The sequence below is a fragment of the Eubalaena glacialis genome, chromosome 1 (assembly GCF_028564815.1).
Source record: "Eubalaena glacialis isolate mEubGla1 chromosome 1, mEubGla1.1.hap2.+ XY, whole genome shotgun sequence".
In the NCBI taxonomy this organism is placed as follows: Eukaryota; Metazoa; Chordata; class Mammalia; order Artiodactyla; family Balaenidae; genus Eubalaena; species Eubalaena glacialis.
Genome location: NC_083716.1, coordinates 38,050,874 through 38,065,342, shown reverse-complemented (window position 1 = coordinate 38,065,342; position 14,469 = coordinate 38,050,874). Strand labels below are relative to the sequence as shown.

Below are 14,469 nucleotides of genomic sequence, written 5' to 3'. Positions count from 1 at the left end.
TAAAGCACTTGCACCAAGGATGTGGTATTTTTATTTCCTGACAACATCTAATAAAGTGAAGCATTAGAAAATAGACTTCTTACAGTGATTTAAACAGAGCTTTTTGACCGACTCTTGCCAATGTAATCTTGAGCCAGATGGCTGCTCTCTAGCAATGAAAGGAGACAGTAAGAGAGGTAGGGAGAACAGTATATGGTTTCTGATGTGTCTAATTATGTATGCCTTGGAAATGTGAATTTGATTCTTAAATATTATAATCAGTATAACATCTAGATGGAATAATGGCTAACCATATGAGTGAAATGTAATCATATCACCAAGGGGTGATGGCTCCTGGATTCTTATTAAATAGAGAGTGAAAATGAAAATGATGTCTGAGACTGAAGGCCATTGAAGGAAGAAGCTGACCCGTCAGTCTATAAGATACTCCAGTTCAACACTTGATCTCTTAATGTTTACAGCATAATGATAAAGGTTGTTTTGCTTCTTTGTTTGGCTATGTGTTTATGTGCTTTGGAAGTTGTCACTTTTACTGACTCTCAGTTCAGTCCAATCTTGTTACCTCGGAGTGTGGTCACAGGCCTTCTCTACTTCCTTTGGTATAGCTAGAAGGCAGGTTTGAGTGAGTTGTTTGCACTGAGTGACAGAAGGAAGGTTGAAATGAGAAGATTTCCTCCAGTGTGGATACTGATGATTTGATTTGAACTATAAAAGATAAAAGTGATTTTGGCGGCTTGGACAGAACTGCAGGAAGGGATTTAACTTAACAACAGCCCAGTTAAGTTCCCTTCCCTACTCAGCCATGTGCACGCTGGTCCCCTCAGGAGCTCTCTGGGAGGAGGAGCCTCAGCAGTTGTTACCTGGTTTGCCTTTGGTGACACCAATTACTTCATAGTCCACAGTAGGATCCCAAGTATATGACATGTAGAAACCTTTGGGGGATAGAATGGCAGGCTTTACGCCTTGGAGAGATGAACAGACACACTGATAAGCCTTTGCTACAGGCAACACTCACAATACCTGGGAGCCTGTTGGAATGCAGATTCTCAGGCCCCACCCCAGACCCGCCGAAGGCCAATCTGCCCTATAACAAGACCCAGAGTGCATATCAAAGTGTAAGCTGATATGCTGTAAACTTACACCACTGTAAGCTCTGTCCCCCACCCCACCCCTGCCTTATAGTAGCTCCCAAAGTCTAGTTTTCATCAGAATTATTTGGGAAGCTTGTTAAAGATTTATTCTCTGACCTAGTAATGCCTGGATATTTTTGTTAAGACTGGGGAGCTTGGGAATCTTCATTTTTAACAAAACTCCTAGTAGTTTGTTCTGATAGAGTTGATTGGACCACATTTTGAGAGCCATTTGTTAGTGATTCCCCCTTCTCCATAAAGTTCCAGCAGTATGAGTTGTAGAGTCAAATGCAAAAGGTTCTAGGGTGACACTGTCCCACAGAACTTTGTATGATGATGGAAATGCTCTATTTGGCACTCTGTGATATGGGAGGCACTAACCTGTGGTACTTCAAATGTGGCTAGTGAGAACTGAGGAGTTGAATTTCTAATTTCATTTCATTTTAATTAAACTTAGATAGTCACACGTAGCTAGTGGCTACTATATTGGACAATGCAGTCCAGGGTGATATAACTATTTCTGAGATATGGTCTGATCAGTCAGGCTGTGCAGACAATCCTGACTTTGATTTACTAATATTTAAAAGCACAGGAGGGTGGAGGGAACTTGATTGTCCTGGCCTGCCTCTGGTAAAATATGAGTGGATTTAGAACTGCTCCCGTAATCAGATTAAGGGGCTTTTGCCACGATGTTATATATTCTCCTGGCAGTCTCAGGAGTGTCCCTGTGGGCATAGCGCAGTATCTAGCTGTGTCTCTCCGTCTGCTAGAAGATTGAAACTGTGTAATCCCAGTTTGATGCTTTTGCCTTGGAAACTAACCTTTTCTTCTGGCAACCACATTTTTTTAGAACAAATATAAAGCTGAAATTCTCAAAAAACTGGAGCATCAGAGATTGATAGAGGCAGAAAGGAAGCGGATCGCTCAGATGCGCCAGCAGCAGCTAGAATCGGAGCAGTTCTTGTTTTTCGAAGATCAGCTCAAGAAGCAAGAATTAGCCCGGAGTCAGATGCGAAGCCAGGAACCTCCAGCACAGTCAGAGCAGATTGATGGGAGTGCTTTGTCCTGCTTTTCCACACACCAGAACAATTCCTTGCTGAATGTATTTGCAGATCAGCCTAATAAAAGTGATGCAACCAATTACGCTGGCCACTCACCTCCCGTAAACAGGGCCTTAAAGCCAGCTGCAACTCTAAGTGCTGTTCAGAGTAAGTGAGGAAATGCACCCCACAAGACATGGAATCTCCTCTAATGGAACCATATTTCTGTGACATCTGGGAGGGGTATCCTCATTTTATTGTTAGTTGTGGTAGTTCCCCTACATGATGTGGTGTGAATGACAATATCACCTGACTTTTGCTATATGTAACCTCAGAATTCAGGAAACGTGATTTACCCCCTGGTAGAACAGAGACTCCATAATAAACAGCACTGTATTTGATCGTGGTACAGAGATTTTAAAAGAGAGAAATTCCGAGCATTTTTTTTTTCCTTTCACGTATTTTGACCAAGAAGCACTGAATCCTAAAGGTAAACACACTGTCGAGGAAAGAAGATGCTGGAAAACTTGTTTGTTCAGAACCTTGTTCAGTCATTAAATTTAAATATTTAGCATTTCCCTGGCCCAGGAGGATCTGTACACATGGGTGTTAACCTCCAAAGGGGTTATGTGTTTCTGCCCAAAGTTAGTGCTGCCTGGACTGCTACATCAGTGCTGGCGGCTTTCCAAAACCAAACGGGAAAATGTCCCAGCAGACACTGTTAAGTGGAGTTTATATTTCCATTTATTTTGAAAGAGTTATGATAAGCAACCATTTTATAAATTACTCTACTGCCAGTTATTTCCAAAAACATGGTGCTTTTACCTAATGATCACCAACTTTCGTAAGATGTAAGTAACACATGGCAAACACAAAAAAAGATTTATCCTACTATTTATAGAATATGAGATGTATTTTATGCAGCCTGTGCCCTTTGTGCCAAAAGAAAACACACACATACAAGTAAATAGTTGATATAAGGCACAAAGATGTACAAGTGCTTGCACCTTCCCACTTGTATATAAATAATTTATAAGCAAGGGGTAATTTTACCTTCCTTCTAGTCAATGTTCACTTTTACAAGTTTTAAAATGAAATACAGGAAGTGGAGCACCTGATTATTTCATTTTTAAAATTTATATTTACCTGCAGTCACTTGCTAAAAACAGTTTTGAAGGATGGGATGTAAGGTTTGTTCTTTTTGTTTTTTCTCCCTTTTCTGTTTCTTAGATTTAGTGGTTGAAGGACTGAGATACGTTGTTTTATCAAGAGATCTTTGCCACAGATTTCTGCTCCTGGCAGAATCTAATACAGTGAGAGGAATCGAAACCTGTGGAATACTCTGTGGGAAACTGGTATGATCTTTGTTTCATGTCTTCTCTGCACAGGATACTTTCAGTAGAGCTGGCTTTCTTGTGATAAGCTGAGCAGAACAAAAGCATCCTAAGATTCGTAAACATTATGAAATTAATATAGATTAATTTCATAAAACTACTCTCATTATTAATGGATTATCCTTCTAGAAAATGGATTGTAAAATTTCAGAGATACTATAAAAGTTTATTGTAAAGAACTAATCAAACCATAAGTTAAATCTTTGTTTAGAAAAAGGGTGGCTTTCAGATTTTCAGGTTTCCAGAACCATCTGGTTTTCTGAATCACATTTCCGTTGCAATTGTTAGTTTCACGTATATTCCTATAATTAACTCAACCTGCTTTTGTCTGTTGTAGGTATAATCTTGCCACCCTTTTTCAGATACATGCAGAATAAAACTAGGGTTTTGTTGTTTTCTTTAAGGCAGTAGTTTCAACAAACTGAAATCTTATAGCACAGGTCATATTGAAGTATGGAAGATTTTATCAGAAATAAGTGATGAAAGACAATATCAAACTAGAAGGAGACAAAAGAGAGAAGATACATTTAATTTCCTACTTCAAGAAAGAGGAACAATGTTTCTTTGGAAGTGCCTCTGTACCCTCTGTGGGGTATCAGTTTATGTTTCTAAGTCCAGGCACATTTTCATCCCTGAACATTTACCTGGGAACTGTTATTTAACTGAATAAGATGTTTCATTCAACACACATTCTCCTACTGTATTCCAGTGTTGCACCATCACGTTTCCCCCAGGGCAGAAGAAACAGAGGAGACAAGCAAAGGAGAGTGACCTGCCATCTCCTCCCCACAGCCACCTTCTTTGCCCTGCAGGGGGCAGTATGCTATGGATGCTTCTTCCCCAAGACCACATGTTGTACTTAGTTTGATTCACTCATTCATTGATTCCTTCTTCTTTCATTCCTTCATCAGACAGGCATTCAGTCGCCTACAACAGCCTCAGTCTTTGCCACATGATGCTTATAAAGAACCAGAGAGATGATTAATTATAAATGGAGCTGGGTGCTCTCAGTGGAAGTGCAGGGTATCATGGGAAGGTGTAACTGGGAAACCCTGTCTGGGAGCGTCAAGAAGGGGTTCCTTGAAAGCCGATGTTTATACCACATACGTTTAGAATACATAAAGTTAGCCATGACAGGAGGGGCTGGGATGGAGAGAACTGTTGTAATCAGGGCCAAAGGAATAGGGCCCAGTCTGCGGAAGTGCCCTAAGACTAGAGACAAGATGGTGCTGTGCAAGGAAGGACAGCTCCCCATCACACAAACTTCTTTTTTCTGAGGATCCTATCACTACTTTACAACCCTCTTCCTTTCAACTCTTATCTTTTACCTAAGGGGGGCAATTTGTTTTTCCTTTCTCTTTATCTAATTGCCAATCCAAAACATTACCTTAATTATGGAAAATCCCATTGAATTCCACCCCCCCCCAATAGTAGAAGAAAGTCGTAAATCTTCACGCGAAATTAAATAACAATTAATAAACTAAAAACAAGACCATCAACCTTCACAAACCTTAGAAATGTCCTTCAATAAAACCACAACATTATTTAATTAGCATCTCCCCGCCAAATAAACCTGCTGCTGTTTTGTTCTGATTTTTTCCTTTGCAGATGTAATATAAAACACCATTATTTATTAGCTAAACTTCCAGGGACCAGCCCAGGATGCTAATTCCTATTTATGATACATTTTATATTGTGAAAATGGGTTTCAGGCTCCAAACAACTGACTCTCAAATTTTTGGCAGATGATCCGTGTTCAAGTATGGGACTTTGTTTTTGAATTGTGATGGGTTGGGGTGGGAGGAGGAGGATGTAAGTGATGGGCACTTTCTAGTCTTGTTAAAACATTATACTTCCTACTCAGGCTTTTTTTTTCTGTCAGATGCTTATTATTCTCTTTGCTATTTGTTTTTCAGACGCATAATGAATTTACTATTACCCACTTAATCGTGCCAAAACAGTCTGCGGGACCAGACTACTGCGACGTGGAGAATGTAGAAGAATTATTCAGTGTTCAGGATCAACACAATCTCCTCACTCTGGGATGGATCCATGTACGTTTCACCTTTTGGGCTTCAGTTTATTTATTTTTTTTGGCGGGCTGTTTTCCTTCTGGAGGAAGTTTAGCTTAAGAAATAGTTTCTTATTTTTTAAATTTTCAAGTGTAATAAATGTCATCGTTTTAAAGCATTTTCTTCAATGTTAGGCCGTGTCTACATCTGTCAAATCCAGATTTGGAGAGGGCTATAGTATGCTTTTTCCTACCGTCCCAAGTTGAAAGAGAGATAAACATCTGGAAATCAGCTGACTTGTTTTGATCATTTTATGTAGTCTAATGGAGACCTAGGCAGATTTTTAACTAATATGATTAGACAATTATTAACATTCTCTTTCCCATGGTTGTGGGTCTAAAGTAAATTATTTTAAGAAAATTTCTGAAAAGGTCTCTTTTAAAAAGGTGTTTGTACATATCAAATAGGGACCTTACCCTCCACTTCACCTCCCCTACAGGCCAAGGATGTACGTGTTGCTGTATAAACAGCCACGGAGTAGGGCCAAAAACACTGGGTTCCAACATCTACCAGGCCACCATAGGAGCAGGAAAGGGCTTACAAATCAAAAGACATGAGTTTAAATATCAGCTCTGCTAAGAATTCACTATAGGAATGTTGGCAAGTTATTTAAGCAATCTGAGCATCAGCTTTATCATCTATAAAATGGGGACCATAATAATGGACTTCATGTGATAGTGAGATAATGTCAGTGAATTTCTTAGCACATTTTTTCTAGGAACTCAGAATATTGTAGCTGATGATATTTGGTGATGATACTGTACTTTTCCTATCCATGGTTTCATCTATCTGGGGACATTTTTCCGTTCAGTCTCATACATCTGGGCCTGGGGTAGGAACAAGTCATCTCACGGCATGAGATGCTAGTCAGGATTTCCAGGGCACATCCTAGGGACCTCCAAGGGCCTCTGAAGAGTGAGAAGGAGCCATTTTTTATTTTACTTGCTTTATAGAGAAGTATTGAGGAGGAGCAGGACACACATCCTCACCCACACCTCAACACACACACACACACACACACACACACACACACACACAATCACCAAGCTTTTGGTGTTTTGTAATTCAGGAGGGCAGAGGAGACCAGTCCTAGCTCCACCTGCAAATTACTGTGTGCCTGTACAGTCCTTCAATCAGGACTCCTAGCGTCCTGTTTCCAGGTTCCCTCATTGATCCAGTAGGGCTAATGAATGCCTTCTCTCCCTCACCGGATTTGTGTGAGCTGTAAGCAACATACTGGATGTGAAAGCCCTTTGAAAACTATAAACCACCTCTCAAATACAAGAAATTATTTATAATGAAGACTTTGCAAAAATTTTCTGTATGTCTGTTTGTTTTCCTTACCAGTATGCGCCTTACTGTTTGCTTAGGAATTGGGTAATTTTAAAGGCATTATTTAGTTTAATGTAATTTTCTGTAACAAGGATGCATTTTAAAGGAAAACAAATTGTAGCAAAGCAATTGTAACATAAACTGAGAAAGAATGACAGTTAAATTACACTTACGTTGAAAAGTCAGTGTTAGTTTATCTCATAAAACATTTCCCAGATCAGAAACAAAAGATTTTCCCTTATGACATGTACCTATAATGTATGCAATAATGAAGTCATTTAAATAATGAATTTAGCATAATTTTAGAATCCTAAGACTTTGTTTTTTTAAATTTTACCATGTCAGATTGTTGTGGTTCAATGACATCAGTAACACGTTGTATTTCTAAACTTCAGTGGTCGTAATGACTTTTTGTTATGGTTTTTATTGGCACAACAATAGCAACAAATTCCAGAGCTAATATTTTTCAGATATAAATTGGTCATAGCAAAGAAAGGTTGAATCAGCATCAGACGGATCCTGATTTCAATTTAGACGTCTCATCCTAACTAGCTCTGTGCCCTTCAGCATGTTATTTACTCTTCTGCTTAGCTCAGTTTCCTCATCTGGTAAAATGGGGATAATAACAGCACTCATCTCATCTTGTAAAATTAATTCATGGAAAAGTGATTAGTTCAGTGCCTGGCATGTTATTCAATTGTGATAAATGGCATCAGCTGCTGATGTTGTCATCATCGTCATTACCATCATCATCATCATTTTTATCTCCATAGAATGGGGGCATGGGATTGGAGCACCATTCTCCCATGGGAGAGCTGTCCTTATTGGAGCTGCAGTGATCCCTCTTGGCAGAAATGAAGGACTCAGAATATCTTAAGGTGCAACACAAAGACACAAAACAGAAACAATGAAAACAAAACAAAAACAAACAACAGAATGTCTTAACAGTGTGCATTCAGTCTGGAAATAAGTTGAAGGGAGAGTGATTTGTCTGTTTGACAATCTGCTTGCTGCCTCCATGGCACTAGAGCTTCTTTGAACACTTCTTACTTTTTCATCAAGGCATAGAAGTCTCTATGTATGAATAGAAGGTCTTCACTGAATCAGGTAACAGGCAGTCAGACCCTCCCACTCATGCCCTCACTAAAGATTTGGGCTTTAAAAGTTAATTTCTATTCTTCAGTTGATCTAGGTCTTTGCAGACCAATAGTTATTTTTTCCCTGCCGAACATTTATCTTTCTATAAATAGGTATCAATGGATTTTACCTTCATTTTATTAAATAAAGTAGAAAGGGGTTTTGAAATCTTGCATTTCTTCAACAGATCATAGTTATGTGTAAAGGCATGAAGGGGTTTCTATGGGCCTATGCCCTCTAGTTAATAATGACAACATTAGACAGTCTCTTCAATAAGACATGCTGGCAAAAGTGTAAAACAGCTACATGTAGAAGAATGAAATTAGAACACTCTCTAATGCCATACACAAAAATAAACTCAATATGGATTAAAGACCTAAATGTAAGATGGGATACTATAAAACTCTTAGAGGAAAACATAGGCAGAACCCTCTCTGACATAAATCACAGCAAGATCTTTTTCGATCCACCACTTAGAGTAATGAAAAAAAAAAAAGATAATAAATAAATAAATAATAAACAAATGGGACCTAATTAAACTTAAAAGCTTTTGCACAACAAAGGAAACCATAAACAAAAGGAAAGACAACCCACAGAATGGGAGAAAATATTTGCAAATTAAGCAACTGACAAGGGATTAATCTCTAAAATATACAAACAGCTCATGTAGCTCAATATCAAGAAAACAAGCAACCTAATCAAAAAATGGGCAGAAGATCTAAATAGACATTTCTCCAAAGAAGACATACAGATGGCCAAAAGCACATGAAAAGATGTGTAACATCGCTAATTATTAGAGAAATGCAAATCAAAACTACAATGCAGTATCACCTCATACCAGTCAGAATGGGCATCATCAGAAAGTCTACAAACAGTAAATACTAGAGAGGGTGTGGAGAAAGGGAACCCTCCTGCACTATTGGTGGTAATGTAAATTGGTACAACCGCTATGGAGAACAGTATGGAGGCTCCTTAAAAACTAAAAATAGAACTACCATATGATCTAGCAGTCCCACTCCTGGGCATATATCTGGAGAAAACCATAATTCAAAAAGATACATACACCCCAATGTTCATTGCAGCACTATTTACAATAGCTAAGACATGGAAGCAACCTAAATGTCCATCGACAGATGAATAGATAAAGAAGATGTGGTACATATATACAATGGAATATTACTCAGCCATAAAAAAGAATGAAATAATGCCATTTGCAGCAACCTAGACATTATCATACTAAGTGAAGTAAGCCAGACAGAGAAAGACAAATATCATATGATATCACATACATGGAATCTAAAAGAAAATGATACAAATGAACTTATATACAAAATAGAAATAGACCCACAGACATAGAAAACAAACTTATGGTTACCAAAGAGGAAAGGGGGAGAGGGATAAATTTGGAGTTTGGGATTAACATACATACTACTATATAAAAAATAATCAACAAGGACCTATTGTATGGCACACGGAACTCTCCTCAATATTCTGTAATGACCTATATAGGAAAAGAATTTGAAAAAAGAATGGATATCTGTATATGTATAACTGAATCACTTTGTTGTACATCTGAAACTAACACAACATTGTAAATCAACTATATTCCGATATAAAATAAAAATTAAATTTAAAAAATGACAACATTACAATAAAAACAGCAATAACAACAGCAATCATAAAAGCTAATGATTTTGATTCCTATCTATCTCTGTGCTAGGCACTGTTTTAAGAATTTTACATGGATTGTCTCATTTAAGTTTCATAACAATCCCATGAAGAAAATGATTATTATCCTTATTTTACAATTGCTGAAATAGGCATGAGGAGGTTATGGAATCTTTGCAGTGTCTTACGACTAGGGAGGGATGGAGCCAGGACCCAGCATGACGGGGATGTTGGATACATGCTTTAAGTGGTCGCATCCCTTTTTCAAGGGTGGTTGGGGTTTGCTGTGAATTACACATCATGGGGGTGAACGTGTTTGTCTCTCCTAAACACAGGTCTGTATATAGCCCCAAACCTGGAAGACAGCTCTTTTAATTTATAGTCTCCCCTTCCCTCCCGTCATGCAAGATGAGTCCCAAACATCTTCAACACCTCGGAGAGCTCTGTTCCCTCATCTGTAGGGAATGGGGATCCATGAAGGGATAGCAGCATAGTGTGGAATATTCAGCGAACTCTTCCTTTTATGTCCACGGTGTTGTATATGAGTATCTCTGGGTTTCCAGTCACGGTTCTGCTCCTTGCGAGCAAGTCCCTTAAAGGAGTCTCAGGATCCTTGTACGTAAAACTGAGACACTAAGTATCTCCCAGATGAGTTGTGATGATTAAAGGAAGATCTATGTAAAGGCTTTGGCAAATTTTCAGTTTTACGTTTCCCAATAAGCAGAAAGTACATAAACACTCCCAAGAGCCTCTTCTCAAAGTCGTAGTTGTTCCATAGATGCATAAAGGGAAGGATTATGTCAGCAAGACATTTTCAGAATCCTCATTTGATTAATGATGGTAAAACAGAAAAAGCAAATAACTAGAGTTTTTTCTTGGCATGGGCTCTGACTTTGGCCAGCACTCAGCTATTGATTGTCCAATAAGAGTGTCCTCTTTTCTTTTTATAGACACATCCAACCCAAACTGCGTTCTTATCCAGTGTTGATCTCCACACTCACTGTTCTTATCAGCTCATGTTGCCAGAGGCCATTGCCATTGTCTGTTCACTGAAGCATAAAGAGTAAGTGTGACTATTGAGAGGGTTCAAGTAAGGCTTTGTCTGGGTCTGCTAGGTTCAAGTGTGTCCACACACCAGGTTGTAGCACTTGGATAAGTAGGCAAACCATGCCCTTGGGAAAAAGAGACTGGTGCCTGCTGGCTTCCATAACTTGTAGGTCTGCCATCTTTTGCTTCTTAAGGTCCTTTCCGTGGTAGAATTACTGGTTTTCCTTCTTTACATGACCTTGAAGTGGATAAAGCAGATGTTATTCCAGTTTGCAGTCTGAGATCTTAGTTCTATTGTATGATTACTGCTGTGAGAAAATTTCCAGCCTTGGGGAATTCCCTGGCAGTTCAGTGGTTAGGACTCTGCGCTTCCACTGCAGGGGGCACGGGTTCGATCCCTGGTCCGGGAACTGAGATCCCACATGCTGAATGGTACGGCCAAAAACAAAAAAAAAAAAAAAAAAGAAAATTCCCAGCCTTAGCTTATTTATCTCCAAAACCTTCCTAAATTTGGAGGACAATGATTATCGTAGCACAATTATGAGCAGAGGAGTCAGACAAACAGATATTGGAATCCCGGTTTGATACCTGACCACTGTGAGCCTCAGTCTCTTCATCCGTGACACTTACCCATCACAGATTGACGTGAAGGTGAAACTAGATGACAGTCTACATAAAGGGCTTAGCATAGTGCCTGGCACCACAGCCAGCACTCAGTAAATATTTCCTGCAGCTATAAATACTATTTATTTCTCAGAAATATTGCAGGTTCAGTTCCAGATCACCACAGTAAAGCAACTGACACAATAAAGTGAGTCACATGAATGTTTTGGTTCCCCAGTGCATATAAAAGTTATGTTTACATTGCAGACTATTAAGTGTGCAGTAGCATTATGTCTAAAAAAACAATGTACATATACCTTAATTTAAAAATACTTTATTGGGCTTCCCTGGTGGCGCCATGGTTAAGAATCCACCTGCCAATGCAGGGGACACGGGTTCGAGCCCTGGTCCGGGAAGATCCCACGTGCCGCGGAGCAACTGGGCCCGTGAGCCACAACTACCGAGCCTGCGCGTCTGGAGCCTGTGCTCCGCAACAAGAGAGGCCGCGACAGTGAGAGGCCCGCGCACCGCGATGAAGAGTGGCCCCCGCTTGCCACAAGTACAGAAAACCCTCGCACAGAAACGAAGACCCAACACAGCCAAAAATAAATAAGTAAAAAAAAAACAAAAAAACAACTTTATTGCTCAGAAATGCGAATTATCATCTGAGTCTTCAGCGAGTCATAGATCACTGATCACACTTTCCCATAACAAATATAATAATGGAAAAGTTTGCAATACTGTGAGAATTACCAAAATGTGACAAAGAGACGTGAAGTGAGCAAATGCTGGAAAATGGCTCCAGTAGACTTGCTCAACGCAGAGTTGCCACAAACCTTCAGTTTGTAAAAATGCAGTATCTTCGAAGTGCAATAAAGTGAAGTACAGTAAAATGAGATATGCATGTATTAGAGAAATTAGAAATATCCATCACCTGTAATTTCCTCCTGTGGGGTCTCAGCTTTTCTCCCAAGGTCTCACACAGCAGTTCAGGCACTTGGCAGTAGCATTGGTCTTTCCAGTCTTCCTCTAGGCTGTCAGCACAACACTGGTTTAAAAAAATCACTGTAAAATTTTTAGTTTGTCGTTTCTTTCTCCATTCCGTTTGAAGAGTATGTATGCTTGTGCCATTCAAATTAAAGCATCTGGAAAGCCCAAATGATCCTTAATTTTTGTACCTTTTTTTTCACTCTGAAACTTAGCACCGGCATCTTCAGGCTCACGAATGCTGGCATGCTTGAGGTTTCCGCTTGTAAAAAGAAGGGCTTTCATCCACACACCAAGGACCCCAGGCTGTTCAGTGTGAGTAGACAATGTTGGTTATTTTTTGCACATAGTGTTTATTTCTCACCCCCTCCTTTTTTTTTTTTTTTTTTTGATTGAAATATAGTTGATGTAATATGTTACTTTCAGGTATACAATATAGTGACATTTTCATACCTTATGAAATGATCACCATGATAAGTCTAGTAACCATCTGTACCCATACTAAGTTATTAAAATATTATTGACCATAGTTCTTACGCTATATATTACACCCCTGTGGCTTAAAAAGATGTGAGATATATATATACATACACACACACAATGAAATATTACTCAACCATAAAAAAAATGAAATCTTGCCATTTGCAACAACGTGGGTGAATCTAGAGGGTATTATGTTAAGTGAAATAAGTCAGACAGAGAAAGACAAATACCATATGATTTCACTTACATGTGGAATCTAAAAAACAAAACAAAAAAAACAGAGTCATAAATAGAACAAATGCGTGGTTGCCAGAGGGAAGGGGGTTTGCAGGTGAAATAGGTGAAGGAGATTAAGAGGTAGAGACTTCCAGTTATAAAACACATAAGCCTCCTTTTTTTTTTTTTAAGGAGAGAAAGAGTAGCAATATAATATAGGATAAAACACTTTATTGCTTAGTTTGGAATTTTCTTACCTCATAAAATTAATCAATCTTTGTACTTTCTTCTGATTTCTTGTCATTACTATTTTACTTACAAAAGAATGGCAGTATTTCTGTAGCAGAGTTGATTATACATAAAGTTTCCTTTCCATTTACGTATCTGTGTGATACTTAAACAATTAACAGTTTTCTCCAGGGTTCCAGCAAGCAAACGATTATTAACGAAAATGATATTAAATGTGTCCTGAATTATTTCTGCTTGATATGGCCAAATTAGTTTTTCATAACAGTTCAATGAAAACTGTAATCCTATTTTTTTGATTAGCTTTGTATAGCCCCAAATAGCCCCAATAACATTATTGGAGTACATCTTTTTCTGTTTGCTTGGCTGTTCCCTGGCTGTGACATCAGAGAAACAGTATTTTGAACTTAGAATTTATTTAAAATGAAAATTACTTGCACCTTTTGTAAACATTTTCTTGTTGTCGAAAATGAATACATATGATTGTATTTGTTCTGAGTGGAAATATTTTTAAAATTAGAAACATTTTAAAATTAGGAAATTCATACTCCCTCCCTAAAGAGAATCATGTTAAACATCATGAGGTAAAGCCATTTTTTTCTTTCCTAGATATGCAAACATGTGTTGGTAAAAGACATAAAAATAATCGTACTGGATCTGAGGTGATATGTTCCGAAGATTAGCACCGTCCACGCCAGACACTTACCCATGGACCTGTGGTTGCTGGATTTTCTTAAGATGTTTCCAGAAATGACTGACATTTTATATTTATACATTTTAGATCAGAAAGTTTGATATTTATTACTTTTGCACATTTTGAAGCTTTCTTTTTGGGTTGCTTTGTCTCAAGAGAGGTTACAATGGAGTTAAATCAATACCTATTAATGTGCCCAAATACTATGACCAGATAATAAATTGTGCCACAAACAACAATATGTCTGGAATTCTTAAACTTTTTTTTGACGTATAGTGGGTGTACAATATTATATAAGTTCTAAGTGTACAACGTAGTGATTCACAATTTTTAAAAGTTATACTGTCTGGTATTTTTAGAGGTCTCTGCGTGTGTTTTCAGAGCTTTAGATGTTTTGCTGTATTATTTTTATTCCTGTAA

General features: G+C 38.4%; 1 protein-coding gene across 8 annotated transcripts in view; it reads left to right on the top strand.

Moving 5' to 3' along the window:
- STAMBPL1 (STAM binding protein like 1) overlaps positions 1-14,242 on the top strand; it is a 44,840-nt gene extending 30,598 nt beyond the window's left edge. For all 8 annotated transcript variants that reach the window (XM_061195404.1, XM_061195427.1, XM_061195444.1 and 5 more), the window contains 6 exons: positions 1,981-2,338; positions 3,401-3,525; positions 5,481-5,618; positions 10,724-10,836; positions 12,626-12,725; positions 13,965-14,242. In XM_061195404.1, the coding sequence (XP_061051387.1) occupies positions 1,981-2,338; positions 3,401-3,525; positions 5,481-5,618; positions 10,724-10,836; positions 12,626-12,725; positions 13,965-14,021 (891 nt within the window). In that variant the 3' untranslated portion in view covers positions 14,022-14,242. The remainder of the gene's footprint in view (positions 1-1,980; positions 2,339-3,400; positions 3,526-5,480; positions 5,619-10,723; positions 10,837-12,625; positions 12,726-13,964) is intronic.
- The last annotated feature ends 227 nt before the right edge of the window (positions 14,243-14,469 follow it).